This window comes from Pituophis catenifer, unplaced genomic scaffold (genome assembly GCF_029215685.1).
Source record: "Pituophis catenifer annectens isolate HBS135680 unplaced genomic scaffold, rPitCat1.0.hap2 SCAF_6, whole genome shotgun sequence".
In the NCBI taxonomy this organism is placed as follows: Eukaryota; Metazoa; Chordata; class Lepidosauria; order Squamata; family Colubridae; genus Pituophis; species Pituophis catenifer.
Genome location: NW_027256886.1, coordinates 74,285,441 through 74,307,176, shown reverse-complemented (window position 1 = coordinate 74,307,176; position 21,736 = coordinate 74,285,441). Strand labels below are relative to the sequence as shown.

The 21,736-nt window shown below is 43.0% G+C and overlaps 1 protein-coding gene across 2 annotated transcripts; it reads left to right on the top strand.

Annotated features, from left to right (window-relative positions):
* The first annotated feature begins 6,439 nt into the window (after nucleotides 1–6,439).
* On the top strand, nucleotides 6,440–19,282 carry TYSND1 (trypsin like peroxisomal matrix peptidase 1). Of its 2 annotated transcripts, XM_070945090.1 has the most exons (4): nucleotides 6,440–7,827; nucleotides 10,942–11,072; nucleotides 15,062–15,247; nucleotides 16,547–19,282. In XM_070945090.1, exons 1-4 carry the CDS (start codon nucleotides 6,689–6,691, stop codon nucleotides 16,762–16,764), a joined length of 1,674 nt encoding a protein of 557 aa, XP_070801191.1. In that variant the 5' UTR covers nucleotides 6,440–6,688; the 3' UTR covers nucleotides 16,765–19,282. The 2 variants fall into 2 exon arrangements, with proteins under 2 accessions (XP_070801191.1, XP_070801192.1); XM_070945091.1 differs by lacking the exons at nucleotides 15,062–15,247; nucleotides 16,547–19,282 and adding an exon at nucleotides 14,712–14,808.
* Nucleotides 19,283–21,736: the final 2,454 nt, after the last annotated feature.

Below are 21,736 nucleotides of genomic sequence, written 5' to 3'. Positions count from 1 at the left end.
TGTCAAATTGGGAGTGAATCATTTGATATCTTTATCCATAAGTAAATTAAGTAATTAAGAAAAAAAATACAGCTTCTAGTAACTCAACACATTGAGGATCATAGTGAGAAGTTTGCTGTTATGGAAGAACTACAAGAGGAAGTAGAAAATAAGGATGCTTGTTAAGTTAAAAAATAACTGCTAGATGCTATAGTTTAATAAATTTCTGACGGCATAAAAGATTGTAAAAATATATATGAAAATAATGTTCTTATACTCTCCATTTTTGCTGTAAGACCCCTAGCCTGAGTATTGCGCTTCAGCAAATGAGAATCAGTTGTACCTGTTTTATGCAAGTCATCTGAACCCACCCATCAGGAATGCTGCCTATTCAATTTAATTTTAATTTAATTTATTTTCAATTTATATACCGCCCTTCTCCCTGAAGACTCAGGGCGGTGCACAGCCAGAATTAAAAACATGAAACACAAATATTAAAAACAATTAAAATCTATATAAATTTGGCCCAAATTCTTAAAAGAGTTGGGAGCCAGGGCTTCCATTCATATGGGCAGGTTCAGTTAGTGACTTGTAGATTTCCCTCTCTATTTTAAAACCCCTTTCGCAGCTGATCTGTGAGAGCAACTTCCAAGAAAGGTTTGGGAAAGATGGAACAAAAAAATCTGAAAACTCAATCCCCAGTGGTGGATTTTGGCCGGTTGTGGCAACAGAAAAGATGTTCTGTGGTCTGGCTGGTACCCAGAAGTCTTTAAAATGTGAGTTTAATTTCCTCTTGTATTCTTAGCGTTTGGCATCTGTGGGCACAATTTAGAGCATTTTAATAAATGCTGTGGATGAAAACAAAAGTGTAGGAAAGAGAGAGGAAGGACAGGAGAAACTAGATAGAACAATGAAGAAGAGGAAAAGGTGTTTTTCAATAGAAAAGGGCTTTACTCCTCTTCAAGCAAAGACATACTTTCATATGTTCAAATAGGAAGGACAATCCTTCCTGGTCAAGAAACGGCTAAAGGATGGCTCTCCATCCCCCATTGCAATGTAATGAAGGGAATGTCTCCATTCTCTGGCTTCAAAAGTACAATAGTAGTTCCAGGCACAGAGCCAAGGTCTCAAGAATTAAAGATTTAACCCGTGTTGCTAAGTTTGGTTGTGCAATAGGGATTCTAGATCTACCCCTCCCCCCCCCTTTTTTTTTTTTGTGGAAACAATGGATAATTTCAGGTCACCTAAATTGGTCTTTACAAGGCATGGAAGTATTCCAGGTCCTCCCTGAAGGTGCAAGAGCCCAAGTTATTTATTTATTTATTAGATTCGTGTGCTGACCATCTTGTCTAGAGGTGTTATGGGCACTTCAGCTGGCACACTCCATGCATAGCTCTTATTTGGACACAATTTTTCAAAGGGGACAAAACCAGTCGAGGTGAATGTTGCCATCAGAGAATGTGGAGTGCCTTTTAACAAGAGATGAGCAGGGTTTCTATAGGCCTAGTCCTTCCCAACAACAAAACCCCCAAAGTATTCAAAATTTTACATTTCTGGTTACTTGATTACTATATGGATAGTGAGTATTTGAAGGGAAGTAGGATTTAGCTATGCCACCAATTATCTCACTCGATGCACAAAGAGATAGGATGGAAATTATGGGACTCAGACCCAACAGTTGATTATTAAACCTTGTCAGGCACTAAAAACCTGGACAGCACCTGAAGTTTTAATGAAACTGATTTATTACTACTCATGCCTAAGCAGTGGAATTTACTCAACGGTTGGCGCTATTTTAGCACTAAATAAGGTTCAACAGAATTCATGAGGGGTTGGACTTAGTTCATTTGTGGCTACATAGTGACTCTAGGCTGATTCCTGTTTTGACTCTGCCCTCCAGGTCTTGCTACTCCTCCTACACACTTGTGTTAGGATTCCAAGTAACACCCCCAACGAAAGAAAACTCCAAGGCTTGAGGTTCCTCAAAGTTCCTTTTTATTGAAGATGTCATATTGGCACAACTGGGAAAACCCAAATCTGAAAGTTTCTAGGTTTTCCCCACCCAAGTGAAAGTTCAAGTCCCTGTCCAGCACCCTCATGTCCATCATATGGTCCAATCATCCACTGTCCAAACTGGAGACACCTCCCAGTCATCCGACTCCAGCTGCCAGGGCAAAGTGTCCTTGACTCTCTGAGAAAGGAGTGTTATTCTGACTACATACTACATATCATCCATACTCTATGCAATCCCCCCTTCCCATTTTCCCACAGAAGAATATGTGGCAGGCCTGAAGGCCCAAATGTAAAAGATGGCTTCCAGATCTGTCAACTTGCTCTAATGTAAAGCTTCCCTTTAGCCCACGGGTGTCAAACTCGCCACAACATATTGCCATCACATGATGTTTTATGACATTTTTTCTGCTCATGGAGTTGGGGTGGGTTTGGCCCGCGGGCCACCAGTTTGACACCCCTGCAGTTTAGCCCTTCCTTGATTGATTGTCCTTAGAACAGACACAAAGCCAGCACATATAAGAGCCGAGATGGCACAGTGGTTAGACTGCAGTACTGCAGCTACTTCAGCTGATTGCTAGTTCAGCAGATCAGCGGATCAAATCTCACCGGCTCAAGGTTGACTCAGCCTTCCATCCTTCCGAGGTGGGTAAAATGAGGACCCAGATTGTTGGGGGCAATATACTATTTAGTATACTGTCTTTGGTGTAAGCCACCCAGAATCCTCGGAGAGTGGGAGGCATAGAAATATGAATAATAAAATAATAATAAAATAATACATTTCAAGGCTGTTCTGGTTTTTGAACTTTCTTTCAAAAAAAAAAAATACATGCAGTACTCTTTAAGCTAAAAAAAAAAAAGTAAAGATGCTTTGAAAGTAAGCTTGATTCACAGACAAGTCTTGACAGCAATCCAGGAATAGTTTGTCCTTGCCTTCCAGTATTTTTTTATTTTGTTCGTTTTTTACTTTTCAATCTAGATCACTCAAGGTTATCCAGTGCCACTACCTGATCATGAAAATGCTAAATTGGGTCAGAACTCTTTAGGGCCAGATGTACATCGATTAAAAGGATATTATGGTTCATTTTACCCAAGAACTAGCACAGAATGTGCCTTTATTTTAGAGTCAGTGGGAGCAGGTTCAAGCATTTCCCATGCTCGCTCCACATAAAGAAAGCACAGGCTGTAACTACTGTGAAAAAAAGATACTTTTTAATTGGAACAAAAAACCAAATTGCCACACACCTAATATTATGCTTGGGATTATGTCACTTTAAGAAAGAATATTGTAGACCTCCAGAACACATAGAATGGGCCACTCTACATGTACAGGTCAGGGGTGGGCTCTAAATTTTTTACTACCGGTTCTGTGGGCGTGGCTTATTTTATGGGTGTGGCTTGATGGTCATGTGACAATTCTTTAGGAATTAGCAGAGGTATTGGTCTACCAGGCATTTAACTGCTTGCATAGCTGTACCGGTCTACTCATTTGTCTTTGGAGGTACTGGCCTACCCATTTATTTTTGCAGGCATCAGTCTACTCATTTATTTTTGCAGGCACTGGTCTACCCATTTATTTTTGTAGGCACCGGTCTACTCATTTGTTTTCTTTTAACACTGATCAGCTGTAGGGCAGCCCTTTGAAGCCCCATGGCAAGAGTATAAACAGTTTTTTTCCCTCTAGCCGATCAGCTGGGACTCAGGAGACAGCAATAGATTTGGGGTGGGGCCAAATAAAAGGTAAGAATAATGCTGTGGGGGGGCGGGGGAGCAGAACCAGTTCGATGACGTCATATCGTCACCGGTACCGGCTCGGTGGAACCGAGAGGAACCCACCACTGGTACAGGTAGTCCTTGACTTACAACAGTTCATTTAGTGACTGTTTAAAGTTACAACGGCACTGAAAAACCTCACTATGACCATTTTTCACACTTATGGCCATTGTAGCATCCCCAAAGGGCACGTGATGAAAATTTGGACGATTGGCAACTGACTCATATTTATGACAGTCGTAGTGTCCAGGGGTCATGTGATCCCCTTTTGCGACCTTCTGAAAAGCAAAGTGAATGGGGAAGCCAGATTCACTTAATGGTGTTACTAATTTAACAACGGCTGTGATTCATTTAACAAATGTGGCAAGGAAAGTCATAAAATGGGGCAAAGCTCACTTAATAAATTTCTCACATAAATGTTGGGCTCAATTCAGAGGTGGGTTTCAGCAGGTTCTGACCAGTTCTGGAGAACCGGTAGCAGAAATTTTGAGTAGTTCGGAGAACTGGTAGTAAAAATTCTGACTGGTCCCACCCCCATCTATTTTCTGCCTCCCAAGTCCCAGCTGATTGGGAGGAAATGGGGATTTTGCAGTATCCTTCCCCCAGAGTGAGATGGGAATGGAGATTTTACAGTATCCTTCCCCTGCCACGCCCACCAAGCCATGCCACGTCTACCAAGCCACACCCACAGAACCAGTAGTAAAAAATTTTGAAATCCACCACTGGCTCAATTGTGGTTGTAAGTTGAGGACTACCTGTAACTACATTAAAACGGTTCCCCTGCCGGGAAACTTAACAACTTGGGGGGTTTTTTAGCTTCTAAAAGATGGAGGTGTGTGACAGTTATGGCAGGACAGATGTTTTCCTCTCATATTTCCAGAACAAAATGGAAATAAGCAGCAGGAAATGAAACAACTAGAATAAATAACACATACTTGGTTAATTATGCTTGCTTTTCATGTCATTGTTGGAATTCAGAAATATATACTTGTTTAATGGATTGACAGACTACATTGATTTGGAGTTTTCCCAAAACAACACTGGAAAATTCTTGTTTTTCTTAAAAGAACATGGATTGCCAACCAGACCTACAAGCCAACAAAATTAGTAACTGTTAAGAGGTGGAAAGGAGCAAACAGTCCAATGTCCACTCCTTGCAAGAATCCAGCTCTAAGCGTCCCCAATAGATCTCTCTGTGTCCTTTGCCAATAGCAAAGTAGGGACCATTCCCTTCCTAGTGTGTTGGTTTCACAATCAGACAGCTCTTAGCACATTAGCAAGCTTTCTCAAACATGCAACAGTGGGTTGTCTTGCTTTCGGGCAACCTCAAGATGTAAGAAAGTTGAAAAGAGGCCACCTTTTCCATAAGACACTCTTTCAAATACCTTAATGAGGCCTAATCTCTGTTGCTCTTGCTAAACCTCAGTTTCATAATCGGCGTCGAAGCCTTTATTTGACCGTGTTTGCTTGCACTCATAACATAGTCATTTGTGTATTTGTTAAACTGTGTGCAATGGCGCCCACAGGGAAAGGATTACAACGTGCAAGATGTCAGGTATAGTATCGCAACCAAATCCCTGCCTAGCTTTCACATTCATGGTGTCATACATAGTTCTCCTCCCATTTTGTTCCCAACAAGAATCATGTAAGGTAGGTTGGGTTGAGAGTGAGTGGATGTGCAACAGAGGAGAATATTTGTAACTCATGATTGAACTGTGGAGTCCTTGGTGGTTTCTGAGCTTGGTTGTTTTCTTCCAGGTGTTTCATTACCCAACCAGATTATATTGAAGATGTTATCTAGTTGGGTAATAAAACATCTGCAAGAAAACAGCCAAGCTCAGAAACTCCAGAGCGTGAACTCACGCCAGTGAGTTTCCTTGGTTGAATTGGGATTAGAATCTGGGTCATCCTGTTGCAATCTAGCACATTAAACACTTCCCCACACAAACGAGACACAGTATATGTGGTGTCCCTTATTCTGAGGGATTCAGAATAAATAAGAACAATTACATCCCCCATTTTAGAAATGCTATTAATGTATCCTAATATTGGATTCTCTGTTCTTCACCTATGGAACAGAAGTTGCCTTCAAAAGTTGTGGGAGCTTTATCACTGGAAGCTTTCAAGAAGAGATTGGACTGCCATCTGTCAGAAATGGTGTAAGATCTCCTGTTTGGGCGGAGAGTGGGGGGATTGGAGTAGATGACCTACAAGGTCCCTTCCATCTCTGTTAATCTGTTAAATGGCTTTCTTCTTTGCTTCCTCCCCCCCCCCCCCCCCAGTTAAATAAGGAATCCCGAAGATCATCAAAGGCAAAGAATTTATGCAGCACTCAGAACTTTTTTTTTCAATCCCAGTCTGGGCTTTATCACTGTAATATTGATGCCGAATGACTCCGGCGCTCGATCCAAAGAAAGATCCCTTTCAAGCCAAAGTTTGAGTTAGGCAGGGTCGCAGCTCTTCAAGGCGAGAGTTAATCAAAGAAGCTCCCCAAACCAAAGCTCTAAAAGCAGCCAATGGGAGAGGACGTTCCTTGCCCAAGTCTCCTCCACCAATCGTAAGCGCTGCAATCGACCGATCGGCCAATGGGAGCGAGCTTAGCTCTCCACCCCCTCCCACTTTCTTTGTTTATTCCGGCTTTGCCCGATGCTTCTTCCTCTCCGTTTCGGTGGTTTGTTTCGGCTGGTCCGGCGAGTCCCGGGACTTGCAGCGGAGCTCCGTCGGGCAGTGGGGGCTCCGATCTTCCCGGTTCTCGGAAAGGGGCAGGAAGGAGCCATGCAGCACTGAATGGGCGACCCTGGAAGCGACGGGCTTTCTTTGCAATTAAACTCTCCCAGCGTTTTTGCAGAATTCGGGCTTCCCCTTTCGCCCTCTGGCCGGACGATCAGCCGAGAGAGATTCCGCTGGCGACTTTTATTTTGTCCCTATGTCCGAAACGCTGGGATCGACCGCAGCCCGAGCTGGCTGCGTGATCTCGGTGTCTCACTCCCGGGTCACCAGCGGATCTTGCAGCGGCAGCGGCGTCCTCTTGAGTCCAGATCCCCCGGGCCTCGTTCTTTGCCCCGGGATCCTCTTTTCCCCTTTCCTTCTGGAATCCGAGCATCCCGATTGGTCGCAGGGCAAAGTCCTGCTCTCCGATCGCTTCTTCCCGGGCCTCCAGATCCAGGTGCTTAAGGCAAGTGGTGGGTGCAGCAGCAGCAGCAAAGCGGACCGGGATTGCCTGGCTGGAGATCTGGGGGGAAATAACCCCGTGCTAAAGTTTAATCCGCTTTCGAATCGGCGTGGATCTCCCCACGGTTGGAAGAACTGCGATGCTGAGCTGCTGATGGTAGCCGCCTGTCCCCAGTTCCAGGAGGCCTTCTCCAAAATCTTCAGGGCTTCGGATCTGTGGCATTTTGGAGGGAATGACTTTGAGCAAGAGGTCAACTCTTTGGAGCAGGACTTGCCTTGCCTGCATTGGTTTGCTCTGCTGAGGATCCTGGAGAATGATTCCTATGGGGCAAGTTGGGCGAGCTGCGTTCCAGCCGGATCCCTCAGGAAGGGTGATACCGTCTTCACCTGTGGCTCACCTTTCGGCTCATTGTGCCCGGAGATATTCATGAATACTCTTAGTAAAGGGATAGTCAGCAACCTGGCAGGAGCAAACAATGCCCTCCTCTTGATTGACGCGCGTTGCTTGCCTGGCACCGAAGGTGGGGGCGTCTTTGTCGTGTCAGGAATGGGTCCTCATCTGGTCGGAATCATTGTAGCTCCACTTTGCTGGAAATCCACCGAGTGGGTTGGCTTGACTCTGGTTTGTGCCATTGACTCCATTCTGGAGAGTGTGGCGGGGGTCCTTTCTGGGTCTCCTTGGTTGCTCCCCGTGGAACATGTGACCAGGTCGCATGCTATGATGGTACACAAAAATGGACTGGACAGGCACCTGTTGGATGCTGTGGTTCTGGTAGAATATGGGTCGACCTGGGGGTCCGGGGTGATGATTAATTCAAGGCTGCTGTTAACCTGTCGGCATGTGGTCGGAGGGGCATCAAAAGTCCGTATCAGGTTTCTAACCAGTCCTAACAGGTGAGTCTGAATTTTAATATTTGCTTATGTGTTTCTTTGTTCTCCTGGGTGTCTCTGATGCAACCTGAACATGCTGATCTGAGCAGCGTGGGTGAAGTTTGGAAGAGTATAGGTGTGGCAGTCTTGAGGATGTGAGCATGCATAGTCTCATTTCCAGACTGAAGGAGTTTCAGCCTCGCCTGCAGTTTTTTTATCTACCGTATTTTTCAGAGTATAAGACGCACCTGAGTATAGGACGCAACTTAGTTTTGGGGGAGTAAAATAGGGGAAAAAAATCTGCTTACCAGGTATTCATCTGGCTAGCGTCCTTAGTCTGGTCGTTAGTTTGCTGGTTTTTATCCCCTGCTTGGGGATAAAAAAACAGCTTCTAAAATACAAGTGATCTTTGGAGAGAGAAGCAATGAGAAAAGCAGGCAAGGCGCGGAAGATCGCTTCACTCGCTAGCACCTCGTTAGGGCTGGAAAAAAGCTTCGAAAAAGCTACATTCGGAGTATAAGATGCACCCAAATTTTCAGCTTCTTTTGGGGGGGGCGGGAAAGTGCGTCTTATACTCCGAAAAATTTGGTGTGTGTATATTCTCTCTCTCTCTCCCTCCTTCCCTCCCCCCCTTTCTCTCTCTCTCTCTCTCTCTCCCTCTCTCTCTCTCTCTCTCTCTCTCTCTCTCTCTCTCTCTCTATATATATATATATATATATATATATATATATATATATATATATATGTATGTATGTATTTTTATATTTATATATATATATATATATATATATATACATATAGATATGTATGGGATTCTGTCGAAACATCACTTCTACCCTTTTAGGGATATATCCACAATTACACGGGAAGAAACCCGAAATATTAACTATACACATATATAAAAATACATACATACATACATATATATATACATACATACATACATACATATATGTGTGTGTGTGTGTGTGTGTATTTTTCTTTAGTAAGGTTCTACCTACGTAAACCAAGCCAGAACCTGGCTAAAGAGAAATACACATAAAACCTACGAAAGCCAACTTTAAAGATTTAGGTGAATCTAAGAGCAACTTTAAAGATTCTGGGTGGGTTCTAAGAATGTAAATACAAGAAGAGAATAATAAATTAAAATGATAAAAAGAACAGTAATAATAAATCAACCCTCTCCATACATGGACACCAGTAAAAATTTACCAAGGTTTGAAGGACCAATGAAATAAAACTTTGAAGACTTTCTAAAAATGTTTTTATTTTTTTCTAAAAAAAAGTTTCTTAAAGTGAAGAGAAAGGGAACTTTATGGACCTTTGCAGGTAAGAAATTCCAAACTAAGTCCCTCCACAGAGATGAAGGTTACCTTGCCACTTCAGAGAGAAGAACGTCTCTTCACAGGACTTCCTAAGATGTCCTTACCAGATGGACAGACTTGATAATAGCAGAACAGTGCCTGTTGTAAACGGAGGTGGGTTTCACATAATTTTATCACCGGTTTGCCGCACACCGAAAATGTGAGCGTGCGTGCACACTCGCTTCACTTCACCTGCAGGTCGCCACTACCATTTTTTTCCGAACCAGCTGAATACCATCTCTGGTTGTCACCCACAGCTCTGCAGTGTGCATCAGTTTGAATCAATTCACAAATGGTTATTAAGCAAGGGACTACCTATATTTCCCATGTTGATCCATTGCATGATGGTGGATGTTTTTCAACTTCCCAATCAGGGTGGAGGGAGAATGATTGGCTTACAGTCACTTAGCTGACTTCTTTTCTTAGGATAGGGCTAGAATTCGGTCTTTTGTTGCGGTCTGCTGATTCTTAGTCCAGCAATTTAATCATTGCACTGCACTGGGGATGGATGGATGGATGGGGAATCCGAGTTACGTTTATTATTCTGTTTGTGCTAATTTGCTTGCAAGAACTGTATTGTCAGTTCGATTTTGGATTCTGGTCAAATACGAGTTCTTGGAGAAGCAGCGATTTGTGTGGAATTACAGTGGCTTTGGATCCCACCATATCCAAAGGGAGTCAGGTTGGAGGAGACTGTTTTAGAAGAACTGATAAGTTGTGTAACTTGAGACGTGGTGGCGCAGTGGTTAGAATGCAGTACTGCAGGCTATTTCTGCTGACTGCTGGCTGCCTGCAATTTGGCAGTTTAAATCTTGCCAGGCTCAAAGTTGACTCAGCCTTCCATCCTTCCGAGGTTGATAAAATGAGGACGCAGATTGTTAGGGGCAATATGCTGATTCTGTAAACCGCTTAGAGAGTGCTGTAAAGCACTGTGAAGCGGTATATAAGTCTTAAGTGCTATTCCTATTCCTATTGTTAATATACTGCAGTTCCCATTTTATGCATTGAATCATAAATTCAGAGAGCCCTACTTATAGAAAAGAAAACAGACACATGAAAGTGAAAATCCATTCCAGACTAAAATTCTTGGTAGTTATGTTTGAATTTAAGTTGTGGTTTGTGTCTTTTTTCAATGAGGAAATGCATTGCAGTGCTCTTTAACCAACATGTGTAACCATTAAATCAGTCCATGTTGGGTAATAGGGTAATAATAAGAACTGCAGTGTAAATACTAATAACTGATTGTGATGTAATAGGGAACATGGAGGGGAAAAAAGCACAGATTTTGTTTTTTCTGGGATGGGTAAGTATTTATGCAAACCTGAACTTAAAGTCATTTATACTGATCCCCCTGACTCCTTCCATTCTCCTCCCCCCCACAATGCTCCCTAAAACAGAATTAATTAATGGCCTGGGAGAAAAAAAGGAAAAATTTTCAGCATCAGCCATTTGTTTCTTTTCAATATGGCTCTTCAGGCCTTGCTCTCTTGTTCGTCTTTGTATCATCTCCTTCTCTGGAAATGTGTTAGAAAATGCAATGGAGAAATTACTGTAATGCAGAAAAGCCCATTAAGAGTAACGTGGGCGAGATCCTCATTCTTTGATCTTAGATTTGCCTTTTTAAAAAAATAAATATTATTAATTTTCTATTAATTACATTTCTTAGTGCTTAATAAGCATCATGTTGTCTGGATATTTAATTTGCTTAACAAACAGATTTCATTATTATTCACCACCAGAAATATTGATTTCTTTTTTTTTTTTTTTCTCCTAGGGGTTCTGTAGTGAAAGGAAAGGTAGTGTTTGCAACAAAGGACACTTCTCCATATGATATTGCATTGGTGGAGTTGGAAGAAGGTTTATCCACATTGCCAGAGCTTCCTCTAGCATCAGCTTTTCATCCAGGTGAGAACAGAATAATGCATCCAGATTGGTGTCTCTTTTTTGTTATTTTGTCTACATAGGGCTGTAAAGAAGAGGAACAAAATAAGAAAGTTGGAAGGGACCCTGGAGGTCTTCTAGTCCAACCCCCTGCTTAAGCTGGAAACCCTATACAATTCCAGAGAAATGTCTGTCCAATCTGTTCCCGCTGACAGGAAATTTCTCCTTAGTTCTAGGATGCTTCTCTCCTTGATTAGTTTCCATCCATTGCTTCTTGTTCTGCCTTCAGGTGATTTGGAGAATAGGTTTCCCCCTCCCCCCTTCTTTGTGGCAGCACCTCAAATATTGTTGTATTAAATATTGATACCCATTACTTAACATTGGACTAGTAAACAATTAATTTTGAAGCTGGCATTGATAAATAATGTATCAAATTTAATGGGAAAGTGTAAACCTTACATATTGAAATAATCTTTGAAGAGATAGGCAAATATATTTTAAATTAAATTTGACCTGAAATTGAGTTCCAAACAATTCCTTTGAGTGAAGCAGATTACAGATTAACAGAGTGGGAAGGGACCTTTTAGGTCATCTATTCCAACCCTCCCGCCCAAACAGACCCTACACCATTTTTGACAGATGGCAGTCTCATCACTTCTTGAAAGCTTCCAGTGATGAAGCTCCCATAACTTCTGAAGACAAGCTGTTCCATTGGTTGATTGCTCTCATAATTTCTCCTTATTTCCAGGTTGAATCTCTCCTGGTTCAGTTTTCATCTATCTGGCCTTCAGTTGCTTTGGAAAATAGCTTGACCCTTTCCTCTCTGTGGCAGCCCCTCAAATATTGGAACACTGCTATCATGTCTCCCTTGGTCCTTCTCTTGACTAGACTAGCCATTTTCAGTTCCTGCAACCGTTCTTCGTATGTTTTAGCCTCCAGTCCCCTAATCATCCTGGTTGCTCTTCTCTGCACTCTTTCTAGAGTCTCAACATTTTTTTTTTATAGTGTGCTGACCAAAACTGGATGCAGTATTCTAGGTGTGGTCTTACTAAGGCTTTACAGAGTGGTATTAGTACCTCATTTGATCTTGATTGTATCTGTCTGTTAATGCAGTTTAGGATTGCATTGGCTTTTTTGGCCGCCGCCACACACTGCTGGCTCATATTTAATTGGTTATCCACTAAGACGCCAAGTTACTGCTATTAAGCCTGAATTTCACCCACTCTGTATGTGTAAAGCATATATGTGTATATGCTATATGTGTAAAGCAGTTTTTTCCAAGATGAATCCATTCTTCTCCTTTGGAGCAGGTTATTTTAATCATTTTGGAAATATTTGGAGCTTGCAACAGAATTGTTTGGAGCTTGAAATACTTCTAAAGCATTCGAAAGAGCTCTTATGAAATAAGTGTTTTGCACACACACTAATTACTTCATACTTAGAGTTTATGCTTTAAGTGGTTTACAGCTGCCATGCTTTTCACAGCACAGCTATTTATGGAGATCTCTATGAGCAAGTGAAAGAGGTGTCTAATGAAAAAAGGGATTTATGACTAGTCCTCGCACTTATGACCATCACAGTGACTCTGTAGTTACATGATTATGACTCAGCTACTAAGCAACAGGCATATATTTAGAATAGTTGCAAAATTCCAAGGTCATGTGATCACCAGTTACAATCTTCCAACTGGCTTCTGAGAAGCCAAATCAATGGGCAAGCTGGCAGGGAAGTTGCAAATCACAGTGAGTGAGCGAGTTAGTTACCCTGTTTCCCCCAAAATAAGACATCCCCTGATATTAATTGGGCTTTTGAGCACATGTGCTAAAATAAGCCTCCCCCCGAAAATAAACCCTCCCCGAAAATATTTAAATGCAGAGCTGGAAATCAGGTAAGATGGCAAGAGGAGCCCCATCTTACTCCACGCACCCCAAAATAATAAGACCTCCCTAAAAATAAGGCCAAGTGCTTATTTCGGGGTTCAAAAAAAAATAAGACAGGGTCTTATTTTTAGGGAAACACGATACCATATTTTTTGGACTATAATACGCACCTAAATTTACAGGAGGAAAACAAGAAAAAATTAGTTTTTTGCCTCCATGCATTGCGTTTTCACCCTCCCCGGCCCCCAGAAGCACTCTGCACAACCTGTTTTTGCCAAAAGTGGGCCCGTTTTTGGACTATCAAGCCCTTTGCGCATTACGTTTTCACCCTCCAGGCCCCCAGAAGCACTCTGCAGTGTTCCGCATGGCCCGTTTTTGCCAGAAATGGGCCCATTTTTGGCGTACAGAGGGCTACTGGGGAGGGCAAAAACGTGATGCGCGGAGGGCTTGGGAGCCCCAAAATGGTCCGTTTTTTATGAAAGCGGGCCCGTTTTTGGCAAAAACAGGCTGTATGGAGCACGGCAGAGTGCTTCTGGGGGCCCGGGAGGGTAAAAATGTGACACGTGGAGGGTTCGGGAGGCCAAAATCGCCGTATTCCGTCTATAAGAAGCACCTAAATTTCCCCCCACCTTTAGGGAGAAAAAAGGTGCATCTTATACTCCGCAAAATATGGTAGTTAGCTAGTTAATTAGGAAATTTCATCTAGAACAGGGGTCGGCAACCTTAAACACTCAATTTGGACCCATTTCTCACAGAAAAGAAAACACCGGGAGCCAAATCTTTTGACATATATCGTTTTTTACCTTTATGCTATGTATTAAAAAAAACCTATAGTGTGTTGCATTTATGTACCCAATGAACGGCTACAGAGAAAACAAAATTTTTATTTCTGCATGCAACAAAAACATTTTGAACTCTGAAAAAAAAAAGATGGGTCGAAAAGCTCAATAAATCGCATGCCGGCAGGTGTTGCACATTGGCGGCTGTGATGCATGTTTTGAGCGACAGGGAGCAGCAGCAGAGGGATGAAAGAGCCACATGTGGCTCCAGAGCCGCTGGTTGCAGACCCCTGATCTAGAACTAAGGAGAAAGTTCCTAACAATGAGAACAATTAACCAGTAGAAGAGACTGGACAGTCACTTGTTTGAAATGGTATAGATCCGTGATGGCAAACCTATGGCACGTGTGCCACAGGTGGCACACAGAGCCATATCAGTGGGCATGCGAGCTCAGCTCTGCTGCACATGCGCACGCCAATCAGCTGATTTTTGGGCCTTCTGGGCCCATTGGAAGTTGGCAAACAGGCCCTTTCCGGCCTCCGGAGGGCCTCTGGGAGGGGATGCAGAAGGCAGTTTTTGCCCTCCCCAGGCTCCTAGAAAGGCTCTGGAGCCTGGGGAGGGCCAAAAATGGGCCTACCAGGCCCACCGTGCCATCACATGCCAAAAGCGGGGAAAACGTGGAGGGGGAGGGTCACGCACACATACGTGGGGAGCGGGGCACATAGAATTATGGGTGGGCACGCGTGCGGCCGACCCCCCCTGCTCCCCTCACTTTTGGCATGTGATAGTAAAAAGGTTAGCCATCATTGGTATAGGGTCTCCTGATTGGCAGCGGGTTGGACTAGAAGACCTTCAATGTCCCCTCCAGCTCTGTTGTTTTGTTATTCTGTCAAATGATGTCTCGTTTAATGACTGCAGTGATTCACTTAATGACTACTGCAAAAAAAGGCTGTAAAATGTGCTTTTTTTCAAGAGGCAACTGAACTTTCTGGTTTTTCTTTGAGGACGTTTTGCTTCTCATCCAAGAAGCTTCTTCAGCTCTGAGCACCTTCAAGCACCTTTGAGGCAACCATGACCTGGATGACTGAGAATCTCCATAGACAGATAACAACAAATGTTTAGTCCCAAATTAGCTTTTTATTTGCAAGGATGCTTTTTTAAAAAAAACACAAAAAACAATTGGGTATTGTCTATTTTATCTGCCTTTCTCTTAATGAGTTTTTGAGTTAAGGTACCCACAAAAAATGACAAAGAGTAAAATATATTTTACACTGCAACAATATAGCGGCGGCATCCAGAACATGATGAGAAGGTTCTTGATGACTGTTGTCTGGTTTGTGTGTTCTTCAATCAGGAGAAGATGTGAGTATTGTGAGCTTTGGTGTCTTCGGTCAGGCCTGTGGACCATCCGTCACATCGGGAATCCTCTCGGCTGTGATCACCGTGGAAGATAAGCCAGTGATGCTCCAGGCAACCAGTGCGGTTCATGGTGGCTCAAGTGGAGGCGCCCTCTTTGGCACCCACAGTGGGAAACTTCTAGGTAAGGTGGATAGATAAAGAAATGGATTTGCAACCAACCAAATTCTCAACTCTTAACCCAAAATAGGAACATCCAGAGCAGTAATATAAAGAAAAATCCGTGGTGTATCATGATTACACTTTCTTTCTCCTTGATCTCACTTCCTGAGGATATCAAGCTTAAAGGAAATAAGTTTCTAGCTTTCAGTTTACGAAAGGCGAGGTTGCTGTCCTTTACACGTCACTGAACTACAATTCTCAGCAGACGCAACCAGATGCCTCTAGCACAGGGGTGTCAAACTCAATTTCATTGAGGGCTGCATCAGGGTTGACTTTGGGGGGCTGGCCAGCTTGATGGCAAACTGGGTGGGCATGGCCAGCTTGATGCTACTCTGCAAACTGCTGGCCCGATGTTTCCTCTTTGCACTGGGTAGACCAGGCCGAAGCCACTCTGGCCCAATGTTTCCTCTTTGCATTGGGTAGACCGGGCCGAAGCCACTCTGTCCCGGTTTTCTCTTCACACTGGGTAGACCGGGCCGAAGCCACTCTGGCCCGATGTTTCCTCTTTGCATTGGGTAGACCAGGCCGAAGCCACTCTGGCCCAATGTTTCCTCTTTGCATTGGGTAGACCGGGCCGAAGCCACTCTGTCCCGGTTTCCTCTTCACACTGGGTAGACCGGGCCGAAGCCACTCTGGCCCGATGTTTCCTCTTTGCATTGGGTAGACCAGGCCGAAGCCACTCTGGCCCAGTTTCCTCTTCACATTGGGTAGACCGGGCCGAAGCCACTCTGGCCCGATGTTTCCTCTTCGCACTGGGCAGACCGGGCCGAAGCCACTCTGGCCCGATGTTTCCTCTTTGCACTGGGCAGACTGGGCTGAAGCCACTCTGGCCCGATGTTTCCTCTTCGCACTGGGTAGACCGGGCCGAAGCCACTCTGGCCCGATGTTTCCTCTTCGCACTGGGTAGACCGGGCCGAAGCCACTCTGGCCCGATGTTTCCTCTTCGCACTGGGTAGACCGGGCCGAAGCCACGCAGGCCGGCCCCTTACATTTTCCAGGACGGATTTATGGGCCGGATCCGCCCACATCATAGGCTGGATTCGGCCCTCGGGTCTTGTGTTTGACACCCTTGCTCTAGCACAAACAATTTCTCACGTTAGCTCCTACAAATTATCCAGCTCTTTGAATGATTCATTTTAACAGTGTAAATCTCCCTAAAGCCTCTCCTCAATCTCGTTTCCTTTAATGTTGCATTTTTGCCTCTGTGTGTATGTCGGGATATTGAATTCCATTCTTTTCATCCTCTGTGTTCCATTCGCAGGAATCGTTGCCAGCAACACAAGGGATAACAACATCGGTGTGACCTACCCTCACCTAAACTTTAGCATTCCCATTACGGTCCTGCAGTCAGCCATTTTGGAATATATCCATCACGGAAATCTGCATGGCTTTCAAGAACTAGACAGAGTAGGAGGAAGAATTCAGGTTGTCTGGAGACTCCAAAGAGAACCTGTGGAGATGCCACTGAGCAAACTATGAGAATTTTCACCGAATGAAGAATAGAAAAATATCGGCTTCATATATCTTAGGTCCAGGCTATCTATTGAACTGTTTCATCCCGCTAGGACAAGCCTTGTCTCACTTATACTGGCAGAGAGGACCTACTTGGATCCTGTTGGTCAAAGAACTCCAAATATCGGGATCTAGAAGAGCCTTCTCTGCTGTAGCACCTTTGGAATATCTTACCCTTCCAAGTGACATCTACCTCCACCCTCTTATTCTTCCCTAAGACTGTGAAGATCTGGCTGGAAGGAGTTCCACACTGGAGGTGTCTGTTAAATTGTTAGAAAACCCCACCTCACTGCTTGCTCTCTGTTTCTCTACCTATTCATCTTTTATTTTCATATCGCTGTATCGTATGTTTACTTTCTCATTCTTTATTCCATTGTTCCATTACTTTGCTTACTGTTACGTTTGCACTTCTTTTCATTTTTCTGTTTTTATTGTTGTAAGCCATCTAGAATAGCCCTGCTTGCAAGATAGGCGACATATAAATTTAACAAATAATAAAATACAGTATGTCCTGATTGCACTATACTGGGTTGAAGTGCTTCTATTGCTGTTGTAATCAGCTCAGTTTATGGAATTGACCCCGAATTGAGAGATAACAAGGTTGTACAAATAAAAGAGAGAGTTTCGTTTGTTTCAGTAGCAATAGCACTTTGACTTGTATATCGCTTTACAGTGCTTTTACAGCCCTCTCTGAGCTGTTTACAGAGTCAGCCTATTGCCCCCAACAATCTGGGTCCTCATTTTACCAACCTCGGAAGGATGGAAGGCCGAGTCAACCTTGAGACTGGTGAGATTCAAACTGACAAATTGCAGGGAGTCGGCAGTCAGCAGAAGTAGCCTGTAGTACTACACTCTAACCACTGCGCCACCACGGCTCATCTTGTAGCTTTCTTGGCTAGGCATTTAGTTTGATTTTAACAACCCTCACTTAGTCTTCCTGCCCTAATCTGCCATTACAGGTGGTCCTCAATTTACAACCAAAATTGGATTTAAATATCACTAAGCAAGATGTCATTAAGTGAGTTGCACACAATAGCAATAGCACTTAGACTGATATACCGCTTCATAGTGCTTTGTAGCCTTCTCTAAGCGGTTTACAGAGTCGGCCTATTGCCGCCAACAATCTGGGTCCTCATTTTACCCACCTGGGAAGGATGGAAGGCTGAGTCAACCTTGAGCCTGGTGAGATTCTATCTGCCAAACTGCTGGCAGCCGGTGATCAGCAGAAGTAGCCTATAGTACTGCACTCTAACCACTGCGCCACTGCGGCTCAATTTTACAACCAGAGAGGTCCATGTGCTGTGAGTTTGTTTGTGTTCTAGTTTGGGTAATGGGCAATGAAACATCTGCAAGAAAAAAAGCAAGCTCAGAGAGCCCCAAGGACCCCTCATTTCAACCTACAAATATTCTCCTTTATTAACTTTGCAACCTTTTTTGCCATGGTTAAGTGAACCACTATGGTCATTAACTGAATCACACAGTTGTTAAGTGAATCCAGCTTCCTTGGTTGAGTTTATGGCCAAGCACCTGAATTTTGATCACAAAATGCGGCAATGGTTGTAAATACAAAATTGATTGCAAGTCATTTTTTTCAGGTTTGTTGTAACTTTGAACGGTTGCTAAATGAACAGTCATAAATCAAGGATTACCTGTAATCCCTGACGGTGTCTATGTCTATCTTGGTCAAGCACCCTGCTTATGTCCTGCATTTTTCCATTATGCCTGGAATTCTCTTTTAGAATATTCCATCCTTCAAATCCTTTGTAAAAGCTCGCTTTTCTATTATCTCATTCTAATATGCAGCCTGTGCTTTTTACCCTTTGCTTCCCATTGTCTTCCTGAATACAGTGGTACCTTGGTATTCATCCTTAATTTGTTCTGGGAGGTGAGATGAATAGCAAAAATGATGAGTACCAAACAGGTTTAACATAAGGAATAATATAATGAGTCACAAGGCAAGTGACACTGACAAATTGTGTGTTGAGTACCGGGATAAAGATTTTACGTCAAAATGCGTTTGAGTACCGAATTCGATGAGTTTCAAAGCAGTGGAGTACCTAGGTACCACATTAATCGAAATTTAGGTTAATTCGTGGGGGAACAATCTTTCTTCCTCTTTGTTATGGTGCTATGTAAATAAATAATAACAGAGAGTGCTTTATCTTACGCACTGGTGCATTTAATATCTTTCTCTGGCCGCTGTATATTTAACTAATCACCATTTTAAATACTGTCCAATTTCTTCTTTGCTTGGTTTATTGAGCTTTAAAAAAAAAAAAGTTCTATCATCAGAGATGTATAAAACAGGCCGTTTGTCTGTCAAATGGAAATGCCCATTTGTTTCATACAATATAAAAGGAGCGTTTCTCAATCTTAGCCACTTTTAAGAGGTTTGGACTTCAACACCCAGAATTCCTCAGCCAGCCTAGCTGGGAGTTAAAAGTTCAGACATCTTAAAATGGCCAACGTTGAGAAACACTGATATAAAGGATCTTGGTTTTTTTGATCGTATTGCATAAATCAGGCTCCTGTGGTTTGTTTCACGACCTTTTGAATTTAGAATTATGTATGAATGTAGTTAAAAATTCAGCTTCAGATATGATTAAATAATGACTGATGCTGTTTTTCTCCTTGGTCCCCTTATGCTCTCTTAACGAACACTGCGATTTTTCGAAATCTTGAGGGTTTTTTGGAATATTTACTTTCTTTCCTCTGTCCTATTTCAGCCCAATTTAGAGGACCCAGTGAAGTATGGGTTCTTTGTCAAATCTAACTTCATTAGCTGAAGTAGAATAACCAAAGTAATTGTTTGTCGTAATTATGAAAAATAAATGAGCGGCATGGTGGCCTTAGAAGTGAAGACGCTCGCTTCTCACTCGGAAGGTGCAGAGTTCAATCCTAGGCAGCAACAAATTTTCTCTATCAGGGCACAAAGAAAAATATGTGCTGTGAACTCCGCATAGGCGTCAGGAAGGGAATCTAGCCAGTAAATGCTCAGCTCCATTCAGTCATCTTGATCCCACTCCAAAGCAAGGGATTACAGGGTCATAAAAAGGATTACAGGGTCATAAAAAGAAAAACAAATAATGACAAATAAATAGAAGTATTGGGAACTGCTTGGCTTGAAGAATTTATGCAAACAGGGTATTCTCATTTATCTTAGGTTGAATGCCAGCTTGGTGAATCCAGATTTCTAGATTCACTTTAACTGTACGGTACGTATCATGATTTGCATTGGGAACAGTATGAAATGAATATGGATATAGGTTGTACAGCTAATCCTCGACTTACAACCACAACGATGATGAGAATTTCCAGTGCTAAGCAAGACAGTTGTTAGGTGAGTTGTGCCTGATTTTACAACCTTGTTTGCTGTGATTGTAAGCAAATCACTGCGGTTGTTAAGTGAATCGTGGTCTTTAAGCAAATCCAGCTTCCTCTATTGACTTCGCTTGTCAGAAGCCGGCTAGAAAGGTTGCAAATGGTGATCACATGACCTCAGAACGGTGCAACTCTCATAAATACATTCTGGTTTCCAGGTGCCTGAATTTTGATCATTTGACTGTGGGGATGCTGCAAACAATGTACTGTATTTTTTGGAGTATAAGACGCTCTAGACTATAAGACGCACCTACCTTTTTTGGTGAGGAAAACAAGAAAAAGAAATCTGCCTCTGCCTCCCGGCAATTTTGCCTCATTGCAGCAAGCAGCAAACAGCCTGCTTTACTTTCATTTTCGTTTTCAGCATAGCTTGATTAGCACAAGAAAAAAAAAAATCTGCTCCCAGCAATTTACCTCCTTGCAGCAAGCAGCAGAGGCTCACGCAGCAATAGGCAATGGCAATCCCTGCAGCCTGAAACAGGTGAGAGTCGGGAGGCCAATCCAACCGACAATCAACTTGTGCTAATTAGGCTGTGCTGAAGCTGAAATGGGCTGTTTCTTCTTGCTGCTTGTTGCAAGGACGTAAATTGCTGGGAGGCAGACACCAAAGGGTGGAGGCCAATGGGTGGGCGAGGCTACATTTGGTGTATAAGACGCACCCAAATTTTCACCTCCTTTTAGGAGGGAAAAAGGTGCGTCTTATACTCTGAAAAATACGGTAAATGTGAGGACCAGTGTCTTTGTAACTTCAAGCAGTCATTAAATGAACGGTTGTAAGTTGACGATTATCTATATTTAAAATGTGTGGCTCCATTATATTGCTTGGAAAGGGTTATACATTTTAAAGTGCACTTGAGTGCAAATTGGCAATCTCAGTCATGGATAAATAAACATTCATCTAAGTTAGAATGAGATCAACCTAATAATTGGTTATTACACTCTATAACAGAAAGACAAAACACACGAAGATTTGCACACAGATGGAATGAACTTTGCACCAAGCAGTGAATAAACAAAGTTTATACATGTTCAAAATGAGTATTTATTTAGCAATCCTATTTAATGCTGCCTTTCTGCTGGGAAGCCAAAGCGCTATAAACCAAATCAAAGGTAAAGAATTTAAAAAGCCGTATTCTAAATTCTTTAACAACAAAGCAATATAAGATTACAAAGATTAAATGGGCACTTTGAACAGTTTTTCAGTAACTGGTCGCTGCCAAGTATTATGGGTTACTTTTAGCTGATTTCATTTAGCGGACATGAAAAGCGCTTCCCTGAAATAAGGCCCATTGAGGTGGATTTTATTTATTTTCATAAACTCATGTGGCTGTCCTTATGTATACCATAACTCTGGGCAAGTCACAACAACAGTTAGTGGTGGGATTCAGCTGGTTCGGGCCGGTTCGGGTGAAATGGTTATTAAATTGCTGGCTGACCCCACCCCTCCTTTCCCCACCCCTTCCAGGAGTCCTCATGCGCCCCAATTTTGCTCCCGGGAGGCTGCAGGGAGGCCTACTAGGCCCAAAATTGGGCGCGGGGCAGTGTGTCCTTCCTGCGG

Bases quoted from the DNA above. Each gene is read 5' to 3' on its own strand.
- TYSND1 (XM_070945090.1), top strand. From the start codon at position 6,689: ATGTCCGAAACGCTGGGATCGACCGCAGCCCGAGCTGGCTGCGTGATC. The intron at 7,828-10,941 runs GTGAGTCTGAAT...TTTTTCTCCTAG, and splicing joins TTTCTAACCAGTCCTAACAG to GGGTTCTGTAGTGAAAGGAA. The intron at 11,073-15,061 runs GTGAGAACAGAA...TTCTTCAATCAG, and splicing joins AGCATCAGCTTTTCATCCAG to GAGAAGATGTGAGTATTGTG.